The following is a 24,282-nucleotide window of genomic DNA, read 5'->3' as shown; positions in this document are numbered from 1 at the left end:
GTTTCCCTCAAGAATTTCCCTGTATTTAGTGCCATCCATCATTCCTTCAATTCTGACCAGTTTCCCAGTCCCTGCCAATGGAAAAACATCCCCACAGCATGATGCTGCCACCACCATACTTCACTGTGGGGATGGTGTTCTCTGGGTGTTGAGAGGTGTTGGGTTTGCACCAGACATAGCGTCCCACATGGCTTTTGGCGAATGTTATGTTCTCCCCTCGGGTGTAGTTCGTCTGAGGAGGAGACGTAAATGCCTGTGCCTGCGCACATAATGTAAACTAGATGGATGGGGAAGAAATGTGGGGTGTAACTAACTAAAATGACCATATCAGCAGACACAACAACCAGAACTCAATGTTAGCCCTCTGGGGACATTTAGTAAGGTACTAAACAAAATAATATACAACACCCATAAAGAAACAGTAATAAAACAAAGACCAATCAAACAAACCAGGGACGGTAAGAGAAGGGAATGTTTGGGAATGGGGTCCAAGTAATGAAGATAAACAAAAGGTCCCTCCTCTTCTACACACCTAATCCTTCCCAACACACTCTAAGCCTTAACCCGCTTTCCTACCTGTTACCACAAATACAGGGGTGACATCCGCCCGGCTAACCTAGTGTGTAAAACAGTAGATTATCTACGTGTGAATGTACACCCATGGGCAGAACTACCTTTCCCTTCTCCAGGACCTAGGTAGGGTGGAATACAGCAGGAGGACAGGCTGGAACACAAACAAAGATAAATCAAAACAACCAATAACCAAATCCTCAGACAAACAGCCAAACAAAAAGTGCCCTCTCTCTCTCTCTCGAGCTCACACGGCAAACAGTTTATATACTCTAGTCAATCAGTCACTCAACCACAGCTGCCAGGACTCTGGACCAAAGCCACGCCCACCATCGTCAGCCACAACGCAGCACACCTGTAATAACCAGAACAACCACTCTGAACCACACACACACTACAAAGGATGATTGGGAGAAAGAAGAACATGTCACACGTAACAGCAAACACCAAACGTGTTTGCTTATTTTTTTCTTTAAGCAATGGCTTTTTTCTGGCCACTCTTCCATGAAGCCCAGCTCTGTGGAGTGTACGGCTTAAATTGGTCCTGTGGACAGATACTCTAATCTCTGCTGTGGAGCTTTGCAGCTCCTTCAGGGTTATCTTTGGTCTCTTTTTTTTTTCTTTTTTTTTGGGGGGGGTAGATCAGCTTAATATTGCAGATAGATTGTAACTTTCATCAATGTAATTGTCTGCATCACTTCCAATCCCCCATGTTTTTTAAAATATATACACACACACATACATACACTTATCCTTTAAAAATATATATATTCCCCTTTATTACTTTCCAACCCCGCCACCCTTTCCCTACTTGGAGTAAACTAGTGAACAACAATGCTTAGGCCTCTACTTCCAGCTCATACCTACTATCTACATTTTATGGACACAGTCAATTCTACAATAATTATATTTTGTTTGTTTTTTTCTCCTGAACTTCTTCTACTCTCAACTTCTCCGATCATTTTCATGATGTCCATCCGGTTTGCTTCTATATGCCATATCTTTCTGACTGTGCTCTTTCACAAAAGCTCCCAACCTATATACTTATTATGGACACAGTATGCTTACATTATTAGTTATCTTGTTATTATTTGTTGTTATTAGTCCCATCCTTCAATTCCATTCAACACCTCCCATCTATCTCTTAACACCATCCATATAGGATTTCTATTTGCCATATATATTTCAACTGTACTGTGATGTCTTACAGAAGTTCTGAACCTTTCTATTCTCATTGTTTCTACAGATTGTGAATTGAAAATAAACATTTTTGCTAAAAGTATTATTATATTATTGATCGATTGACTATGATTTTTCAGATCACCCAGTAATGCTATCTGCAAGGTTAGCTCCAGGTAAATATTGCAATCCTTTAGCCATTCCTGTCCAAAAACAAGCTACAAATGGACAGTACCAAAACAAATGATCTAATGATTCTGTCTCTTCGCAGCAAAATCTGTAGAGCTGGGAAGATTGTATCCCCCATATAAATAACATTCTATTGGTAGCAAGAATTGTATATAATAATTTAAATTGAAAGATTCTAAGTTTTGAATCCGGTGTCGTTTTGTGTGTCAGTTTATAAACACTATGCCATGGGATCGGTACGTCAAAAATCTCTTCCCAACTATTTTCAAATCAAATCAAATTTTATTGGTCACATGCGCCGAATACAACAGGTTCAGACATTACAGTGAAATGCTTACTTACAGCCCTTAACCAACAGTGCATTTATTTTAAACAAAAAAAAAGTAAGAATAAAACAACAACAAAAAAAGTGTTGAGAAAAAAAGAGCAGAAGTAAAATAAAGTGACAGTAGGGAGGCTATATATACAGGGGGGTACCGTTGCAGAGTCAATGTGCGGGGGCACCGGCTAGTTGAGGTAATATGTACATGTGGGTAGAGTTAAAGTGACTATGCATAAATACTTAACAGAGTAGCAGCAGCGTAAAAAGGATGGGGTGGGGGGCAGTGCAAATAGTCCGGGTAGCCATGATTAGCTGTTCAGGAGTCTTATGGCTTGGGGTAGAAGCTGTTGAGAAGTCTTTTGGACCTAGACTTGGCACTCCGGTACCGCTTGCCGTGCGGTAGCAGAGAGAACAGTCTATGACTAGGGTGGCTGGAGTCTTTGACAATTTTGAGGGCCTTCCTCTGACACCGCCTGGTATAGAGGTCCTGAATGGCAGGGAGCTTTGCCCCAGTGATGTACTGGGCCGTACGCACTACCCTCTGTAGTGCCTTGCGGTCAGAGGCCAAGCAGTTGCCATACCAGGCGGTGATGCAACCAGTCAGGATGCTCTCGATGGTGCAGCTGTAGAATTTTTTGAGGATCTGAGGACCCATGCCAAATCTTTTTAGTCTCCTGAGGGGGAATAGGCTTTGTCGTGCCCTCTTCACGACTGTCTTGGTGTGTTTGGACCATGATAGTTCGTTGGTGATGTGGACACCAAGGAACTTGAAGCTCTCAACCTGTTCCACTACAGCCCCGTCGATGAGAATGGGGGCGTGCTCAGTCCTCTTTTTTTCCTGTAGTCCACAATCATCTCCTTTGTCTTGGTCACGTTGAGGAGAGGTTGTTGTCCTGGCACCACACGGCCAGATCTCTGACCTCCTCCCTATAGGCTGTCTCATCGTTGTCGGTGATCAGGCCTACCACTGTTGTGTCGTCGGCAAACTTAATGATGGTGTTGAGTCGTGCCTGGCCATGCAGTCATGGGTGAACAGAGAGTACAGGAGGGGGACTGAGCACGCACCCCTGAGGGGCCCCCGTGTTGAGGATCAGTGTGGCAGATGTGTTGTTACCTACCCTTACCACCTGGGGGCGGCCCGTCCAGGAAGTCCAGGATCCAGTTGCAGAGGGAGGTGTTTAGTCCCAGGATCCTTAGCTTAGTGACGAGCTTAGAGGGCACTATGGTGTTAAATGCTGAGCTGTAGTCAATGAATAGCATTCTCACGTAGGTGTTCCTCTTGTCCAGGTGGGAAAGGGCAGTGTGGAGTGCGATAGAGATTGCATCATCTGTGGATCTGTTGGGGCGGTATGCAAATTGGAGTGGGTCTAGGGTTTCTGGGATTATGCTGTTGATGTGAGCCATGACCAGTCTTTCAAAGCACTTCATGGCTACAGACGTCAGTGCTACGGGTCGGTAGTCATTTAGGCAGGTTATCTTAGAGTTCTTGGGCACGGGGACTATGGTGGTCTGCTTGAAACATGTTGGTATTACAGACTCAGTCAGGGACATGTTGAAAATGTCAGTGAAGACACTTGCCAGTTGGTCAGCACATGCTCGGAGTACACGTCCTGGTAATCCGTCTGGCCCTGCGGCCTTGTGAATGTTGACCTGCTTAAAAGTCTTACTCACATCGGCTACGGAGAGCGTGATCACATAGTCATCCGGAACAGCTGGTGCTCTCATGCATGCTTCAGTGTTGCTTTGCCTCGAGCGAGCATAGAAGTGGTTTAGCTCGTCTGGTAGGCTTGTGTCACTGGGCAGCTCGCGGCTGTGCTTCCCTTTGTAGTCTGTAATAGTTTTCAAGCCCTGCCACATCCGACGAGCGTCAGAGCCAGTGTAGTATGATTCAATCTTAGACCTGTATTGACTCTTTGCCTGTTTGATGGTTCGTCGGAGGTCATAGCGGGATTTCTTATAAGCGTCCGGGTTAGAGTCCCGTTCCTTGAAAGCGGCAGCTCTACCCTTTAGCTCAGTGCGGATGTTTCCTGTAATCCATGGCTTCTGGTTGGGGTATGTACGTACGGTCACTGTGGGGGACGACATCATCGATGCACTTATTGATGAAGCCAGTGACTGATGTGGTGTACTCCTCAATGCTGTCTGAAGAATCCCGGAACATGTTCCAGTCTGTGCTAGCAAAACAGTCCTGTAGCTTAGCATCTGCGTCATCTGACCACTTTTTTATTAACCGAATCACTGGTGCTTCCTGCTTCAGTTTTTGCTTATAAGCAGGAATCAGGAGGATAGAGTTATGGTCAGATTTGCCAAATGGAGGGCGAGGGAGAGCTTTGTATGCGTCTCTGTGTGTGGAGTAAAGGTGGTCTAGAGTTTTTTTCCCTCTGGTTGCACATTTAACATGCTGGTAGAAATTAGGTAGAACGGATTTAAGTTTCCCTGCATTAAAGTCCCCGGCCACTAGGAGCGCTGCATCTGGATGAGCGTTTTCCTGTTGATTAATGGCCTTGTACAACTCATTCAGAGCAATCTTAATGCCAGCATTGGTTTGTGGTGGTAAATAGACAGCTATGAAAAATATAGATGAAAACTATCTTGGTAAATAGTGTGGTCTACAGCTTATCATAAGATACTCTACCTCAGGCGAGCAAAACCTCGAGACTTCCTTAGTATTTGATTTTGTGCACCAGCTGTTGTTTACAAATATACACAGACCGCCGCCCCTTGTCTTACCAGAGTCAGACGTTCTGTCCTGCCGATGTAGCGTATAGCCTGCTAGCTGAATGTTATCATTGTTGTCGTTCAGCCACGACTCCGTGAAACATAAGATATTACAGTTTTTAATGTCCCGTTGGTAGGATAACCGTAATCTTAACTCGTCCATTTTATTCTCAAAAGATTGAACGTTGGCTAGTAGGATTGATGGGAGAGGCAGTTTACTCGCTCGCCGTCGGATCCTTACAAGGCACCCGGTTCTGCGTCCGCGATATCTCTGTCTCTTCCTCACGCGAATGACGGGGATCTGGGCCTTGTCGGGTGTCTGTAGGATATCCTTCGCGACCGCCTCGTTGAAGAAAAAATCTTCGTCCAATGCGAGGTGAGTAATCGCTGCCCTGATATCCAGAAGCTCTTTTTGGTTATAAGAGACGATGGCAGAAACATTATGTACAAAATAAATTACAAATAACGCGGAAAAACACACATAATAGTACAATTGGTTAGAGGGCTGTAAAACGGCAGCCATCTTCCCGGCGCTGTTCTTCATTTCAAAAAATAACTTGTTTCAAAAACAATTTTTTGCAATCTATATGGGACGGCTGTCAATCCTTTGGTCCTTAAATGAAACTGATATACTTTTTTATTTATCACAGTTTTCCTTAACCAATTATGTTCTTTAATGCAAGGCCGACAGACAAGTTCCTTACTTTATCCCCCTTCCACTTTCCTCTTCCATTTTTGCGGTAAGGCTGCAATTATTTGGTTGTAATTATGGGTAGAGCAGACATTTCCATATGTTTTTGTTAGCTGCATGTGCGACATAACTCCACCAGTCCTACCGATGATATCATTTACGAAGATTATACCTTTTTTTAAATTGTCAAAAAAAAGAAGTTTTTTTGTCAATTAGTATATTTGAGTTTAACCACTATTTGTTGCATTATTTGTTCTGTCGTTTCTGGAGGATTCAATTGAAATTGCAACCAACTTTCTATGGCTTGTTTTAGAAATAGTGATATTTGGGAGATTATTTCCTTTTCAAATAACTGAAAGTGAGTGGTTGTAATCTGAATAAAGGGAAACAGGCCATTCTTGAACATTGGGTGAGACAATCTTACTAATTTGCTAGAGAACCAGTTCGGATTTAAGTATAACTTTTGTATGACTGAAGCTTTTAGTGATAGGTCTAATGCTTTAATATTTAATAATTTCTGTCCTCCGAATTCATATTCATTATATAAATAGGCCCGTTTAATTTTGTCTGGCTTGCCGTTCCAAATAAAATTGAATATTTTTTTCTCATATAATTTTAAAAACTGTTCGCTATTCGTAGGCAAGACAATAAGCAAATAGGTAAACTGGGATAATACTAAAGAGTTAATCAGGGTGTTGCCTCTGATGAATGCCCTCCTTGCCTGGTCCGTGAGTTTTGGTGGGCGGCACTCTCTTGGCAGGTTTGTTGTGGTGCCATATTCTTTCAATTTTTTAATAATAGATTTAATGGTGCTTCGTGGGATGTTCAAAGTTTCTGGTATTTTTTTATAACCCAACCCTGACCTGTTTGGAGAGCTCCTTGATCTTCATGGTGCCGCTTGCTTGGTGGTGCCCCTTGCTTAGTGGTGTTGCAGACTCTGGGGACTTTCAGAACAGGTAGGTGTGTGTGTGTGTGTGTGTGTGTGTGTGTGTGTGTATATATACTGAGATCATGTGACAGATCATGTAACGCACAAGTGGACTTTATTTAACTAATTATGTGACTTCTGAAGGTAATTGATTGCACCAGATCTTATTTAGGGGCTTCATAGCAAAGGTGGTGAATACATATGCACGCACCACTTTTCTGCTATTAATTTTTTAGCATTTTTTGAAACAAGTTATTTTTTTTATTTCACTTCACCATTTTGGACTATTCTGTGTATGTCCATTACATGAAATCCAAATAAAAATCATTTTAAATTACAGGTTGTAATGCAACAAAATAGGAAAAACGTCAAGGGGGATGAATACTTTTGCAAGGCACTGTACCTAATGGTATAGCTATGACATACCTAATGAATACAACAAATTACCAACTTTACCCACTTCATGTAAAAATAAGATACTACTATTGGGTAAACTGTATCTACTTGAAAATAAAGTTCAATCCCCCCCTCATAAAATAAATGTATTGAGACTATGATGATTGATATTGTTCACGGTTATTGCCCATAATTGTTGGTTATACGATTATGCCCCCCTTGTGGCAGCCCTACTTACTGTAGAAGGAAGACTGCTCTTTTGGGAGATAAACAGCCTATATCAATGGATGGGTTCTGATCTGGAATCAAATCAAAACAGTAGCATCCTATAGTTCTCTCTGTTTAGCCCAGTTGGCACATATGAGCTTGATGCACCCCAACCCAAAGCATCATTGGCTTGATGTAGTACAAACCTGCTGTTCTTTTGTAGAGAGAAACCAGTACCCAAACAAACCAGGAGATATCTGACCTTTTTTTCTCTCCACTGTTTGTTTCGCTGTGACCTTAGTGACATTCTCCTTTCAATGCCCATTCAACCCTCATACCGGTATGTCCACACAAAACAAGTGTTTATTGATTTGAGTGCTGGAGTCAGGGTAACCTCGGCGTGTGTGTGTGGTGATGGGGGGGGGACACACAATGGAACAATAAAGACCCATTCTGAAGAAGATTCAGTGAGTGAATGAGGGAGAGGGGAAGGAAACGGGTGGTGAATTGTAAAGGAAGAGCAATAAGAGGCTGTTCCAACCTGCTCCCTCACATCACTCCATGTGTTTGTTTGTTTGTGTTTTTGCCTGTGGGCCTGATGAGCTGGGAGAGATGACCCCTCTAATCAGTAGATTAGTCATGATGACGCTGGACTGGAGGCCTGAGGGAAGGGCACTTTAATATGCCCAGCACTTTCACCTTCTCTACCCCCCCACCTTGCCACTTAGGCTTTTTGTGCGTTTTCCCATATGATGCAAAGTGCCCTCTATAGGTTAAAATCCCTTATCGTATGTACTATAGTCTGCCCTGCTATGGAAACATTTGCATTTATGCTACATGGATCTCGGATGAAGACTAAGATTCCTAAAAAGTCCATTTTCTGCACATTGATGTTGAGCATCCATTGGATTATTCTCCACAGGAATCTTCTCTCCAATCCTCATTTAGCTTAATTGCTGCTGAGCCCAGGCCTAGCGAGAGAGACAGGGAGATTGTGAGAGAGGTGAAGGTAGCTGTAATGAGAAAGGTGTGATGTATTAATCAGGCCTGACGTCTCTCATCCCTTCTAATCTCATCAAATGGCAGAGAGCTCCCAGTTCCGCCCAGCAACATCTGTAGACTCAACAGGTGGATAAACACCCCATTTAAAACCAGCTTTCCACCCAATGATACTGGAGGATGCAGCACTTTACACAGCAGATGGATGTAGTCTAGTCTCCAGTGTTTCACCAGGTGGTTGAGGATTGAAGTTACTGCTGGTTTAGAGGTTTGGTGGTATGTTGGACTTGTTAAGTGTGTTTGTCTAGTTTGCTGGAAGGTGGAAGGAGCAGAGGCACCGTGAGGATAGGTTTGTTGTCTGGAGAAAGGTGTGTGTGTGTGTATGGAGGCTGGGAATTATTCTGTACACGAGAAACCTTGTAGTCACATTGTGATTAGAGGCTGTTTTTGCCTTAGGCTGAGAAATGTACTACAGCGATGCAGCCCATGGAGTCGTTTCATCAGTTCCGCCCTGGCCTAATGGCCAATTTAGCCAGCTAACGACAGGCGGTGCGGCACTACACGCCTGGTAATGTTTGAAGAGTCGCCTCCTGAAAATTTGATGAAGATTAGGATTGCAATGCCTCATGAATACGGTTTCTCTCTCGCCATTCCTCCCTCACTCTCCTTTCTCTCTGACTTACCTTCCCTCTGGTTGGACATAGGTTAATTGGTATTGAGCTATTTCCACTTGGTACAGAATGTCTCCCTGTGTAATGTCACCTGCTTGCCTCATGTGGACATTGGTTATGTAATGGTTAGATCCTTCAGTCCTGTGATCTTGGCTAAGGTCTGAGGGAATGTCCCGTGCTTAAGCCTATTAAAGTAGCTGTACTGCACATCCAGGTTACTAAAGTTCCTTGACCTCAAGTTTACTAGGTCACTGTTTAACTCTGAATTCCCCTACACTCAAGTTTAGTACCCTTACATTTTAGTGTCCTTATCTTTCACCTCCCAAGGCGCCTGCCTTATCACACGTCACTGTCTAGGCCTGTGTCCTGTCTAATTCTACCGGTTGTCTCATTGGATCCTCTCCTCCAATCCACTTTTAAGCGAGAGGTGAGTAAACAAGGACTAAGGATGCAAGGATTTGACCGCTAGTAGCGTTTCCAGACACTGTCTATATGTACTGTCCTTATTCTACCTGCTGTCTCATTGGCCCCCTTCTGTTTCTCCTCAGGAAGTAGGCAGGGCCGCTGTAAGGTGATTGACCTGTGACCTTTGGACTTGGTGATTTGGTGGTTCGCTGCGGACGCCAGCTCTCAGATGGATTAACAGGTGAGCTCACCCACAGCCAGCAGAACACTCATCTACTAATAATTTGCTCCTTACAGATGATGGACCCAATTCAACTCCTTTATTGGACATTGACTGCATTTCAGACCCATTCAAAGTGTAAAACAGGCACAAAACAAGAGTGGACTTTGAATATGCATGATATAAAAACACTACACCTTCCAACAAAAGCAGCAGAAATGAGGCGCTGTCGTTTTATTTAGAGATACTAATAAAATATCCTGTACATGTCATGATGCAAATTGGCTCCGAGTACTTTTGATTGTTCATTCCTGTTGATGGATCCACCAATGTGTTATTTGAAAGATTGTTCCAGTTTCTGTGACCCGGGGGCTAGCGTGGGGAACCTCATCAGACCGGTTTGGGCTTACTTACCTGCTGGCCCAGGTAACCAGAGCCCTCCGCCTTCATCCTGGGTACCTATTAATATTTGAACAGGGCCTAGCCCAATCAGCTGAAATATTCTGTGGACATGGAGAGACTTACTTGGGTTTTAACCTACTGTGTGTATGATGCTAGTACCACAGTGACAATACAGTCCCTAACCCACATCACCTCATTATGGATTGCATTCTAGAGCATGATTTATCCATGTAACCCAAGACCTTTATAAATTATATAGGAGGTTCTGGCTTCATACACTAGTTCTACCCATGTGTAGCATCAACATGCCACAGTTGGTTCCCAGGCGCTACCCAAACCAGTTTTTCTGGGCTTGTTGCCTGTATGGTGCTGTTGTGTGATGTGATGATATCATTGTCTGTAATTTATCCATTGATTTGCCTAACTGTTGGTTGATGGGAGGGATTTTAGGCTCTGGCAAGGCAGGCAACAGAACTGTAGCTCAGGGATTTTATGGGTGTACAAAGAAAGAGTATGAGAGAAGGAATAGAGAAGGAGTTGTGAAAGAGGAGTCATCAAATTGTATTTGTCACATGCGCCGAATACAACCGGTGTAGAACTTACTGTGAAATGCTTACTTACAAGCCCTTAACCAACAATGCAGTTCAAGAAATAGAGTTAAGAAAAGATTTACTAAACAAACAAAATTAAATAAAAAGTAACACCAATAACATAACAGGCCCTGCTGACCTTTCACCTTGACTGACCTCCATGAATAGCTCCTGTCAGAATGTGTCTTCTGGCTGGGTGGTTGTGTGTGTGTTGTGAGTGTGTGTACTCAACCCAGTGGATTAAGCCTCCAGAATACACCTTGTGCTTCCAGTAAAACGACTCCTGCCAAGTCTGACTGGACTTTGAACGAGTGGCTTTATGTCTGTACTGGGGCCAGATCTCAAATACTTCACTATCTGGATCCAACTAGTGGCAATGCACCTACTGAACCCCAGAGCAATGCTAGGGTATGATGCCAGCTCTTCTGTAATCCAGCTCTATAGTGTATAGGCCATTCTGCTCTTGGCTGGGTGCATATCTGGAGCAGCTGGATTACAGAAGAAGCAGTGGGTTAGGGGGTGATATTGTGCTCTTGAGTCTCCTTTGTATATGAGACAGGAGGTGATTTGGACAAATGGCCGCTCATTTACCAACCATGGCTTGCCAAACCCCTTTGATGTTTGTCATAAAGTGATTCATCTTCACTGTCCGTCGGTCTGTTTTAAGAGGAGATAAAAGTAGCACTAGTCTTTCAAGATGGCTGTTTGTGATGAGGGGTTGTGAAGGAGATACAATTTTTTATAGCTAGCATCCTGCAAGATTTTTCTGTTTCAAGGTTTTTGATGTAGTGTGCACGCACTCACAGTCTGATTTGTAATCTGTTTCTACCATTTGTCCTTCTCTTTTCTTCCTCTGCAACACGTGTTCTGTTGTTCTTTGACTGCTCTTCATCTCCCAACCTTTTCCCCTCTCCCCAACACTGGCTTCCTCCTCTTTAGCCATCCCTTTCTTCTCTCTCTCCTTTTCTACTGGCTTCCTGGTGGTGGAGTCAATGGAACCTCCTGTAGTAAAACTTCTCTCTTCTGTCTTTCACTTCTCTCTTCTGTCTTTCTCTCCCGCTCCCTCTTCATTTCAGCGATTCATGCTGCCTTCTCTGTGTGGCACTGTGTTTTTGACAGAGTTGTGAGGCAAAGGTTGTAACTAGCTAGTTGACTGACTCATGCATTGTTAACTGTGTGTGTATTTTGGCAACGTTGTGTGATGAGGGTTGAAATTGACTGGAATGTAGACACACAGTGGCAGTGGGGTTGAAAGGGTTTCCAGCCTGTGCTCGATGCTGGCCTCTCGGGCCTGCTCTGCTCGGACGAGGGGAGGTCTTTTGTCTCACACAGAGGTCACACACGCAGTGCTGCTGTCACTCAACAGGAGCCCACGTCAAAACAAAGCATGGAGCAGAAACATCAGGTTATAGTGACCTAATGTGTTCTCTCATACGCAAATGCTTTTTACACCGTATGCATTCCAATGTATTAGCAGGTGGTCGTAGAATCTGTGTGTGGTGTAGAGACTTGACTGGACTCTACAGCTTGTGTGATTAAGCCCCTCCAGATTGAGGAAAGGGCATGGTGAGAGGAATGCCCATCTGAAGTGTGTGTGTGTGTGTGGGAGCAGAGATGGTGGGAGGGCTTTCTTGTCTCTCAGGGGAGAAACATGAGAGGGAAAGGGGGCTGGAAGTGTAGAGAAGAGGCGGGCATGGTTTCAAAGCTGAACAGTGAAGGTTAGACGAGAGGGCTGAAATGTTGACATGAACAAGTATGTCATGTTATCTCCATACTTGTAAGGTGACCTGTGTGAGAGGAGGAGTAACATGATACAGCTCTCCCACCATTCTGCCCTCCCTCCTCCTCTCTTTCTCCCTCAGTTTCCCTCTATTCAGTATCCTACTGAAGTAACACTACAGAGCATTCTCTCTCTTTCCCTCACTCATGATGAGGCTGCCTCCGCAGCAACTAGCAAAGTACATTCCAGGCAGGGTGGCTTTCAGCTCTGAGTTCTAGAAGGTTTGGTCAGTGGCATGTCCACAGAACTTCTACCCAATAACAACAACAGCTCTGATTCTCTACTCCCTATTCACTTTCCTCTCAGCTGCAGTTTTTTTTGTCCTCAGGACTAGCCTATTGTATCAGTCACTTAGTCAGTGAGGGACTGTTTACCAGTCTCTCTTTGTTCTCTTTCCTGCTCTTTTTCTTTGTTCCCTTGCTCCACTTGAAGCACAGAGCGAGAGAGCGACTGGGTTGTTTTGTAATAGTTGGGAAATACTTTCTGTGGCCCTGTGCTTAGCCACCTCCCTCTCTCTCTCCCTCGTTCATTCCCTCTTTCTTTCCCTCCCTCTCTCCTTCCAGCGACTGTTTTCCTGTCACTCACACACATTCTTTTTTTCTGTCTTTCTCTCTCAATCCACAGTGTTCTGACCACAGTTAAACAAGGCTTTTAGGAATAGTCAGAGATTACCTCTCTCCTCTGTTTGCGTACATGTTGCATTGAGTTGTGAGAAAGTTAAATGCTGAGACCAGCTTGACTTTGGATATCGCTTCGCATGGTAAGAAGTCTCTCTGTCTGTTTCTTTTTCCATGTTCTCTCGCTCTCTCTGTCACGTGCACTCTCGCTCTGTCTGTCTCTCTCTCTCGTGTGGGTGTGTGGTACAGTTGTGTTCAAGCTACGTCGTTCTGGCGTGCTATAGGGACTCAGTGTAGGAAATATACAATTAAGGGAGCTGTGTGGTATTCTAGCATTCCACAGCTGTTTGGCTAACAGAGAGAGAGAAGCCACTTCCTCTAGGTTTGAGTTACACAAGTCTGGAGAGTAGGAGAGTGACTGTCTTCTGTCCTGTGAGACGATGTGCTCTGCTTTTAACAGTAAGCAGTAAAGCATACTCACTATCAGGATGTTGTGCTCAAAGTCTTAAAGTATTGGATTTCACCTTGGCTCTCTCACTGTAACAGTATCCTGTGGTTTGTTGTCATACTTGCACTACGGTAGTGTACTATTATTCAGTCTCACAGTAAATCCCTCAGTGTTGTATTTAAGTTACTGTTAGAGCAAGTCATATTTGTGTTAGGTAGAGTGTGTACGACTAGTGATGTGCTCACCCTATCACTAACACAGTTCATTCACACCTCTGTATGTGTGAACTAGCCCTGGCTCAGATGGACTGGATCACTGAAATAGCTCAGACTCCGCCCACGTTTTGTGTATCAATGGAGTTATTCTCAGAATCTCACATAAGTGTTACCCCTAATCTTCCAATACGCCCACATATCATTGTGATGTTTTCCCCCTCTGCTCAATAGTCATTTCTAGAGAGGTTGAACTCCAGTGGAGTTGGATTGATCCCCTGGCCAGCCAATGGCCCACGACACTGACAACAACACAATGTAATGGGAATCCATTTACAATGAGTTAGGACTGTGCGAGGGACATCTAGTGCTCCACAAAGCACATGAGATGGAGGGGAGGAACAAGGGATAGAGGGATAGAGGGAGGGAGGGACAATCTTAGCGATAAGGGATAGCATGTGGCTGAGAGGTGTGATAAGGGGACAGGGAGGATAGGATGTATGGAAACAAAGGGTTGCTAGCGAAGACATGCACTGTTTTAAAATCCACTTAGAATCAGAGAATCTGCTATTTATTAGCTCTATAACTCAGACTGTGTGCATGTGGAAAACTGCATGTCCGTTTGTCTGTGTGTGTGTCGGTTCAAAGCTACTGTCACTCCTTTGATCTTGTCTGCTATAATGCATCTGTAAGGCACGTATGAGTCTATCTGTGTGGCCTTGTATTGTCCGGCCAGTCTCTGTATTTGATATGGTAATAACGACACTGCCAACGCCAGCCAGCTAGCAGTGGCCGTCTACATGCCAGCTCCTCTCACCTATACTAACAGAGGAGAGGTACCAGAATAACTAGTGATGTTCTTATTCCTCTGCTTTCTCTACTTTGCTCTTCATCCCTTCCTCTTTTACCCATCTCTTCCCCCTTCCTGTAATCTCCCTCCTTTCCTCTCCCCTCTTTTCATCACTCCAGATTTCCTCCCTTAAGGCATGGACACACCGGTAGCGTTTTCCGGCCCGAGAGTACTTAGCACCTCGGGCCGGCAAGAATCGCACAATAATTTTGTCAGTCAGACGCCCACCCGTGGGTGGTCCCTAAAACGAATGTTGAACGAACGGCAGATGAACGGCAGATTGACGTTTGTTGCGGTGTGTGCGCTCCCTTACACCCATCTCCTCCCTTACACCCATCTCCTCCCTTACACCCATCTCCTCTCTTACACCCATCTCCTCCCTTACACCCATCTCCTCCCTTACACCCATCTCCTCCCTTACACCCATCTCCTCTCTTACACCCATCTCCTCCCTTACACCCATCTCCTCCCTTACACCCATCTCCTCCCTTACACCCATCTCCTCTCTTACACCCATCTCCTCCCTTATACCCATCTCCTCCCTTACACCCATCTCCTCTCTTACACCCATCTCCTCCCTTACACCCATCTCCTCCCTTACACCCATCTCCTCCCTTACACCCATCTCCTCCCTTACACCCATCTCCTCCCTTACACCCATCTCCTCCCTTACACCCATCTCCTCCCTTACACCCATCTCCTCTCTTGCGGGCTCGCTCTCCCTCTTCTTTTAACACTCCTCATCCCTCTTTCACTCTCTACCACCAATCTCCCCTCCTATCATCCCTCTCTCTTTCTCCCCTCCTCACCTATACACATCCTCTTGTCCTCTCCACTCCTCCCCTCATCATTACCTCTACTCCACCCATCTCCTATCCTGTCGTCTCTCCCGCCCACATTTCCTCTCCTCCACAGCTCAAACTATATTGAAGAGGACAGAGGCCCTGATTAGTATAAACACCAGATGGTTTTGTGTGTGTGCATTCACACACTGGCCACAGGGGTCAAGAGAACACTCACAACACACATACAGAGAGATTGTACTTCACTCACAGGATGGAGAGACCGACTCACACACACCAATGGCACATAGGCTCAGAAGTGTGTGCACGTGCGTTGCTAATGCTATTGACATGTTACTGCAGACATCTTGGTAATTAAGTTCAGATCAGCAGGACAGTAAATGTCACTCCTTTTCCATTCATTGCCACGCCATTATGCACCATTGATTTCTCTTTCTTCCCTCTCTAGTTTGTCATCTAATTGTCTGTCCTGGTGTTTCCCCCCAGGGGTCATAAGATGATGAGTAGCTTCCCTCAGACGAGACAAACCACTTATTACAAAAGGGCTATCTCCGTCAGCATGTGTCTGCATGTCATAAAACAACACAGACAGACAGACGCGTAGTGACTATCTGATGGAGTAGCACTGTAATCAGTAAGTCTCAGTGGGCCTCATTACATTATGTGTTGTGATAAATAGCACCCTTCATTCCAGCACAAATGGCACCATGAGTCATTGGACTTATAAATTAATGAATATGTAAATGGGAGATGTAGCTTTTATTTGTATAGAGACAGCGCAATGTAAATTAGGTTTGAAACACACACACTGGCACGTACGTACTGCTTCCCACAGACAGTTTGTCAGTGTTTGTGTTATGTGGTTATTAAATCTGGAGCTGGCTAGCCTCCTCTGCCTCAACACCTCTCTTTCTCTCCCCCTGGTGTTTGGGTTCAGAGTGTGACCTCTTCCCTCCATTGTGTCCCAGCAGCAGCTCTGCTCTCTCAGGGAGGTGCAGTGTGCCAGTTAAGTGTTCTCTCTCTCTCGAAGCAGAGTGGGTCTCTCTCTCTCTCTCTCGAAGCAGAGTGGGTCTCTCTCTCTCTCTCTCGAAGCGGAGTGGGTCTCTCTCTCTCTCGAAGCGGAGTGGGTCTCTCTCTCTCTCGAAGCAGAGTGGGTCTCTCTCTCTCTCGAAGCAGAGTGGGTCTCTCTCTCTCTCTCTCGAAGCAGAGTGGGTCTCTCTCTCTCTCTCTCGAAGCAGTGTGGGTCTCTCTCTCTCTCTCGAAGCAGAGTGGGTCTCTCTCTCTCCTCTCGAAGCAGAGTGGGTTCTCTCTCTCTCTCTCGAAGCAGAGTGGGTCTCTCTCTCTCTCTCGAAGCAGAGTGGGTCTCTCTCTCTCTCTCTCGAAGCAGAGTGGGTCTCTCTCTCTCTCTCTCGAAGCAGAGTGGGTCTCTCTCTCTCTCTCGAAGCAGAGTGGGTCTCTCTCTCTCTCGAAGCTGAGTGGGTCTCTCTCTCTCTCGAAGCAGAGTGGGTCTCTCTCTCTCGAAGCAGAGTGGGTCTCTCTCTCGAAGCAGAGTGGGTCTCTCTCTCGAAGCAGAGTGGGTCTCTCTCTCTCTCTCGAAGCAGAGTGGGTCTCTCTCTCTCTCGAAGCAGAGTGGGTCTCTCTCTCTCTCGAAGCAGAGTGGGTCTCTCTCTCTCTCTCTCGAAGCAGAGTGGGTCTCTCTCTCTCTCGAAGCAGAGTGGGTCTCTCTCTCTCTCTCGAAGCAGAGTGGGTCTCTCTCTCGAAGCAGAGTGGGTCTCTCTCTCGAAGCAGAGTGGGTCTCTCTCTCGAAGCAGAGTGGGTCTCTCTCTCGAAGCAGAGTGGGTCTCTCTCTCGAAGCAGAGTGGGTCTCTCTCGAAGCAGAGTGGGTCTCTCTCGAAGCAGAGTGGGTCTCTCTCTCGAAGCAGAGTGGGTCTCTCTCTCGAAGCAGAGTGGGTCTCTCTCTCGAAGCAGAGTGGGTCTCTCTCCGAAGCAGAGTGGGTCTCTCTCTCGAAGCAGAGTGGGTCTCTCTCTCGAAGCAGAGTGGGTCTCTCTCTCGAAGCAGAGTGGGTCTCTCTCTCGAAGCAGAGTGGGTCTCTCTCTCGAAGCAGAGTGGGTCTCTCTCTCGAAGCAGAGTGGGTCTCTCTCTCGAAGCAGAGTGGGTCTCTCTCTCGAAGCAGAGTGGGTCTCTCTCTCGAAGCAGAGTGGGTCTCTCTCTCGAAGCAGAGTGGGTCTCCTCTCGAAGCAGAGTGGGTCTCTCTCTTCGAAGCAGAGTGGGTCTCTCTCTCGAAGCAGAGTGGGTCTCTCTCGAAGCAGAGTGGGTCTCTCTCTCGAAGCAGAGTGGGTCTCTCTCTCGAAGCAGAGTGGGTCTCTCTCTCGAAGCAGAGTGGGTCTCTCTCTCGAAGCAGAGTGGGTCTCTCTCTCGAAGCAGAGTGGGTCTCTCTCGAAGCAGCGTGGGAGTGTTTTTGAAACAGGAAATTTGGAACAGCTGGGAAACAGGGATGCAGATGAAAGTCAGTGGGTTTATGGGAAATGTAGTGGCAGGATGACTGTGCCAGAGATAGTCATGTAAAATCTGTGTAATGGTAACTTACTGTTTTGATGTCTTTGTTGTGGAATGATTTCTCAAATCTTTTTGGTCTTGTTTTGTCTCCACTCCTTCTAAAAGAGCCCTCATAAATTCTGTATCACCCAGAGGAATGTTAGAGTTCCGTCTAGAATATCCTTCCTTTTTAAGAACACACACAGACCTTTTCATTGTGTATGTGCATGTGAGTGACCCCACATTTGTCATGGTGTGTTTCGTTATACAATGTATGGTCCTCTCTGTTCAGTATCTGGTGAGTGTGTAGATGTGTGGTTGAGACTGAGTGACTACATTTCTGGAATGGTGGTGCAGTCTCCCTTGTTTGGTGCGTAGTTTGTGAAAGTTCATCATGTCTGGTTTGACACTGACACACACACAGAGTATCTGTAGCGGTGGTGCCCTTGGAGTGTGAAGCTGGTAACTGAGGAGGTAGAAGAGGAATGTCTGAGTGCATCAGTGGAAGAGAAGAAAAGTTAATCCTCCCTTTTTGTTGCTCAGATGTTCCCCCTTTTTTTCTAGAGTGCTGTTAGGAACCACAGAGCAGCCTGAGGCTGTTTCAGACTGGTACATCTTTCTTTCTCTCGTGTGCTTCTCCCCACCCCCTCTCTCTACTCTTTTGACGCACTGTGGTTTTATTTTGGGTGAAGGAAGCCTTGTGCAGCTGCATTAGCCTGTCTGTTTGAGAGTTGAATTTCGATATGTAAGAAAAAGGGTATTTTTTTATTTTTGTATTGTCTTCCCACAGCCACTGTGTGTAACATGAGTTTGGGAAAGTGAGAATATGTTATGTCATGATAAAGTCAAGTAATGTTTTCCTCTCTCTGTGTCTCTCCTCTAGGAGCGAGGTTCCTCTGACAGTGGACTGAGTGTCTCTGTGAGATCGTCTCTCAGCCTGGGACGACTGCCCTTCTGGCCACAGCGCCCATGAGGTAACGGCGGGAAGCCCCATACCACCCTCGCTCCGCCCTCTGCCCCCATCCCCCTCTCCCTCCATCCCCCTCTCTAGCGATGGGTCAGAAGATCTCAGGCAGCATCAAGTCAGTGGACGCAAGGGGCGAGCCCTCATACCGTCCGGTCCGCCGTGAGCTGCGGGGTCCAGACTTCTGCCGGCCTCCTCGTCTGGACCTGCTTCTGGACATGCCCCCTGTGACCTCTGACCTGCAGATCCACCACGCCTGGAACCCCGAAGACCGCTCGCTCAACGTCTTTGTCAAGGAGGACGACAAGCTGACCTTCCACCGCCACCCGGTGGCCCAGAGCACCGACTGCATCCGCGGGCGGGTGGGCTACACACGGGGGCTCCATGTCTGGCGGATCCACTGGCCGGCGAGACAACGAGGAACACATGCTGTCGTAGGGGTGGGCACCGCTAACGCTCTTCTACACTCTGTGGGATACACAGCCCTGGTGGGTTCTGACTGTGAGTCATGGGGCTGGGACTTGGGCCGGAACAGACTCTACCACGACAGTAAGAACCGGCCGGCCTCCACCTTGGCACCAACGTACCCATGTTTCCTGGAGGCAGACGAGTCGTTTGTTCTGCCTGATGCCCTGCTGGTGGTGCTGGACATGGACGAGGGCACGCTCAGCTTCATGGTGGACGGCCAGTACCTGGGCGTGGCCTTCAGAGGGTTAAAGGGCAAGAGGCTGTACCCCATCGTCAGCGCCGTGTGGGGACACTGTGAGGTCTCCGTCCGCTACGTCAATGGACTGGATCGTAAGTCTATGTCCTTATGCCTTGACAGTGGGGAACCTCTCTCTCGCTCTCTGGCTGTTTTGCCTTCTGTTTGTTCTGTCTACGTTATATTGTGGGATTTGCTGTAGTCTGTGCTGTGGTTTTGCATACCACAGTCAGCATACAGCATAGCATACTCTGACAAGGCTATGTATTCTCTAATACTGTATCTCAAAGCAACTATAATATCAGCAAGTCAATGCTGCATTATACCTTGATGGTGCTCACTTTACTTTCTCTCTGGCTCTTGTTTAGAAAACAGTAAAGCACAATGTCAAAACCCAGTGACTCATACATCCATATTCTCTGCATCTCTCTGAATATGAAACTGAGTCGGAGCGCTCACTTTGCATTGTTACTATGTAGATGAGGGGAGGCAGGCGGGACGAGGGATGTGTCTGTAGGAAATGTTGAACAGCACAATGATATTGTGTTTGGAGCCGGGGACAGCAGCTTGGGCTTATTTTAGAAGTGCTGAGGCAGCCTCTCTGGGCCGGGGGAAATTTCTGCTGAATCGACCCGCGCAGAGCACATGAATATGACCGGGGGGAGAGATGGAGGGATGGAGAGATGGAGGAAGAAAATAGAATGGGGGGGAAAGGGAGGGAGTGAGAGACGGAGAGGGGATAGTGATTAAGAGGGCAAGGGATGAAGTTTAATAATAAATTAAACTTATAGAGCTTTTCATTACAATCTCAAAGCGCTTTAAGCAATGAAAAAAACATGCAATTTTGTAAAACAGTAGGTCATGGTAGTTAGTTAATGGCTTCAGAAGTCAGCGCCAGGAGGAAGGCTAGAGTAGAGTAGAGGCAGTTCGGAGATGAAACGGAGGGGGGTCACATCCAAGAGGTTTCAGACTGGTCCAGAGCCGTTCATCAGGGCGCCCTTGCCAGCGCTGAAGCAGCACCTCTCAGTAGTACTCTCTGAAGTCAGACTCCATGGGTAGAACCCCCCCGCCGATGTGTAGCACCCACCTGGGTGAAGCCGCGAAGGTGCCAGAAAAACACACTGCACATCAGGCCAGAATAGTCCGCCTTGAAGCTAACCACTGCAGAAAACTGCTCAAAAAGGTTGAAGGAGAAATACATGTTGGATTTAGTCATCTACACTACCAGTCAAAATTTTGGACACACCTACTCATTCAAGTGTTTTTCTTTATTTTTACTATTTTTTACATTGTAGAATAATAGTGAAGACATCAAAACTATGTAGGAACCAAAAAAGTGTTAAACAAATCAAAATATATTTTAGATTCTTTAAAGTAGCCACCCTTTGCCTTGATGACAGCTTTGCACACTCTTCGCATTCTCTCAACCAGCTTCATGGGGTAGTCACCTGGAATGCATTTCAATTAACAGGTGTGCCTTCCTAAAAGTTAATTTGTGGAATTTATTTCCTTCTTAATGCGTTTGAGCCAATCAGTTGTGTTGTGACAAGGTAGGGGGGTATACAGAAAATTGGCCTATTTGGTAAAAGACCAAGTCCATATTATGGCAAGAACAGCTCAAATAAGCAAAGAGAAACGACAGTCCATCATTACTTTAAGACATGAAGGTCAGTCAATCCGGAAAATGTCAAGAACTTTTAAGTTTCTTTAAAGTGCAGTCGCAAAATCCATCAAGCGCTATGATGAAATTGGCTTTCATGAGGACCGCCACAGGAATGGAAGACCCAGAGTTACCTCTGCTGCAGAGGATAAGTTAATTAGTTACCAGCCTCAGAAATTGCAGCCCAAATAAATGCTTCACAGAGTTCAAGTAACAGACACATCTCAACATCAACTGTTCAGAGGAGACGGTGCGAATCAGGCCTTCATAGTCGAACTGCTGCAAAGAAACCACTGCTAAAGGACACCAAAAAGAAGAAGAGACTTGGTTGGGCCAAGAAACACGAGCAATGGACATTAGACTGGTGGAAATTAGTCCTTTGGTCTGGAGTCCAAATTTGAGATTTTTGGTTCCAACCGTGTGTCTTTGTGAGATGCGGTGTGGGTGAACAGATGATCTCCGCATGTGTAGTTCCCACCGTAAAGCATCGAGGGGGAGGTGTTATGGTGTGGGGGTGCTTTGCTGCTGACACTGTGTCTGTGATTTGTTTAGAATTCAAGGCACACTTAACCAGCATGGCTACCACAGCATTCTGCAGCGATACGCCATCCCATCTGGTTTGGGCTTAGTGGGACTATAATATGTTTTTCAACAGGACAATGACCCAACACACCTCCAGGCTGTGTAAGGGCTATTTTACCAAGAAGGAGAGTGATGGAGTGCTGCATCAGATGACCTGGCCTCCACAATCCCCCGATCTCAACCCAATTGAGATGGTTTGGGATGAGTCGGATCAGAAAAGCAGCCAACAAGTGCTCAGCATATGTGGGAACTCCTTCAAGACTGTTGGAAAAGCATTCTAGGTGAAGCTGGTTGAGAGAATGCCAAGAGTGTGCAAAGCTGTCATCAAGGCAAGGGGTGGCTATTTGAATAATATTTTTTGGTTACTACATGATTCCATATGTGTTATTTAATAGTTTTGATGTCTTCACTATTATTCTACAATGTAGAAAATAGTCAAAATAAAGAAAAACCCTTGAATGAGTAGGTATGTCCAAACTTCTGAATGGTACTGTATGTGTCTGTCAGTCAGTCATGGATTTTGGACATAATGGACTTGAGACGATGGGGCTGTGTGTTGAGACAGAAAGAGAATAAGGGACTGTTTCCTCACTAGGTTAGTGCCAGAGACTCTGTGTCTGAAGAATACTGTAGTAGTGACAGTCAGAGCATGACTGGAGATGCTGTATACCAGTGGTGGCCTACCCTCCTCCTGCAGACCTACTGGTTACTGAGATTCTACCAATCAGCTGCTCATCAGGGCCCAGATTAGCTGTGTTAGCTGTGTTAGAGCAGGAGCTAGAATACACCGCAGCTCTCCAGGAGAGTTTGCACTCTGGTCTCTTCTCTTTATTTCTTTTTTGTTAGTGTATTCTTTCTTTAAAACTGCATTGTTGGTTAAGAACACACACAGGCCTTTCCATTGTGTGTGTGTGGTCTACGCCTGTTATATTCGGCGCATGTGTTGTCAATCTACAGCCTCCAATACACTAATCAGTGGCATGTCAGTACAGAGAGACTGGCTGATAGATAGTGTTTTATACTGCAGACTGGCTGGGTTGACTGTGTACAGTACTGTGTGGAATGACTGGCTCCGCTACTGTGGAGAGAAAGTGGGAGGGCCTTCTGGTGTGTGTTTCTCGGCCCTGCTCTGATCTATAAAAAGACCTGTGTTTACCCATAGGAAGCAGCCTAAGCGCTCTCCTCTGTAAATTTAGCAGATGATATGAATATCACCTACTGTGGGAGTCATCTAGGACCGTTCTGTCCCTTTGGATTGTGTAACACTATCACCCTCCCCCACTGCCCAAAGCAGGGCGAGGGCGTTTAGACGGTCAGACATTAACTACATTTTCATGGCTGCAAGCCAGGTGTTTGTGTGTGAGTTCACGGAAGGGAGCCAGGAGTGGAGGAATTCTGGAGGCAGTCCCAGTGTGCCTCTGAGCTCAACGTCTCGCCTTGCGAAGGGAGGTGTGTGTGTGTGTTTATTGTGCCCCATACAGTCACCCTCTGTTGCATGGTTTTCTTGTTGTCTCAATCTCACAGACCAACACACTGGGCTATTTGTGTGGAACATGTGACATTAATGCATTTATCTATGGCCCATTGGAACACAAGGCCTATTATGGTTTACTTTCAAGAGGACAAAGGAGGGGTTCTAGTGTTGGTTTATTATAAGGCATGGGGTTGTGTCTCTGTCTCCCCTTCTATTTCTCTCTAACCTTTTTCTCTCTCTCTCAATTTCCCCTACAATATCCCTCTATTTCTCTAGCGCTCTCTCTCCCTCTCTCCCCTCCGCTGTGTTTTCCAAACTAAATTAAGCTAGAGGAAAGTTAAGGGAATGTAGTTTTATAATGTAAGAGAAGCTAATGGAAGCATCTTATGAGGCATAACTCTATCCACCCCATGTCCCTGCTCTTTGTCACAACTCTGTAGCCTCATTATGTTAGCCTTCTATAAATATTATGTAGGGATCCTGTGTGTGTCCTCTGCTCTCTGCAGTGATGTTAGAGTATTTATTCATTTTGCTGGAATGCTCCAGAGGAAAGCAACAATGCAGTTCAAGAAGTAGTGTGAAGAAAATATTTACTAAATAAAGTATAAAATAAAAAGTAACACAATAAAATTACATACAGTGAGGGAAAAAAGTATTTGATCCCCTGCTGATTTTGTACGTTTGCCCACTGACAAACAAATGATCAGTCTATAATTTTAATGGTAGGTTTATTTGAACAGTGAGAGACAGAAGAACAACAAAACAACGCATGTCAAAAATGTTATAAATCGATTGGCATTTGAATGAGGGAAATAAGTATTTGACCCCCTCTCAATCAGAAAGATTTCTGGCTCCCAGGTGTCTTTTTATACAGGTAACGAGCTGAGATTAGGAGCACACTCTTAAAGGGAGTGCTCCTAATCTCAGCTTGTTACCTGTATAAAAGACACCTGTCCACAGAAGCAATCAATCAATCAGATTCCAAACTCTCCACCATGGCCAAGACGAAAGAGCTCTCCAAGGATGTCAGGGACAAGATTGTAGACCTACACAAGGCTGGAATGGGCTACAAGACCATCGCCAAGCAGCTTGGTGAGAAGGTGACAACAGTTGGTGTGATTATTCGCAAATGGAAGAAACACAAAAGAACTGTCAATCTCCCTCAG

The 24,282-nt window shown here is 45.7% G+C and overlaps 1 protein-coding gene across 4 annotated transcripts in view; it reads left to right on the top strand.

The window, feature by feature from the left end:
• Positions 1-24,282, top strand: part of LOC121566895 (SPRY domain-containing SOCS box protein 4-like) — a 70,774-nt gene that overhangs the window by 23,230 nt on the left and 23,262 nt on the right. For 2 of the 4 annotated variants that reach the window (XM_041876802.2, XM_041876803.2), the window contains 2 exons: positions 9,419-9,516; positions 18,617-19,495. In XM_041876802.2, the coding sequence (XP_041732736.1) occupies positions 18,787-19,495 (709 nt within the window). In that variant the 5' untranslated portion in view covers positions 9,419-9,516; positions 18,617-18,786. Of the gene's footprint in view, positions 1-9,418; positions 9,517-12,819; positions 13,028-18,616; positions 19,496-24,282 lie in introns of those variants that run through there. The other 2 variants (XM_041876804.2, XM_041876805.2) reach the window with 2 other exon arrangements.

The sequence above is a fragment of the Coregonus clupeaformis genome, chromosome 5 (genome assembly GCF_020615455.1).
Source record: "Coregonus clupeaformis isolate EN_2021a chromosome 5, ASM2061545v1, whole genome shotgun sequence".
NCBI classification, from domain to species: Eukaryota; Metazoa; Chordata; class Actinopteri; order Salmoniformes; family Salmonidae; genus Coregonus; species Coregonus clupeaformis.
Note: the sequence above shows the minus strand (reverse complement) of the source record. Positions and strands in the feature narration are given on the sequence as shown.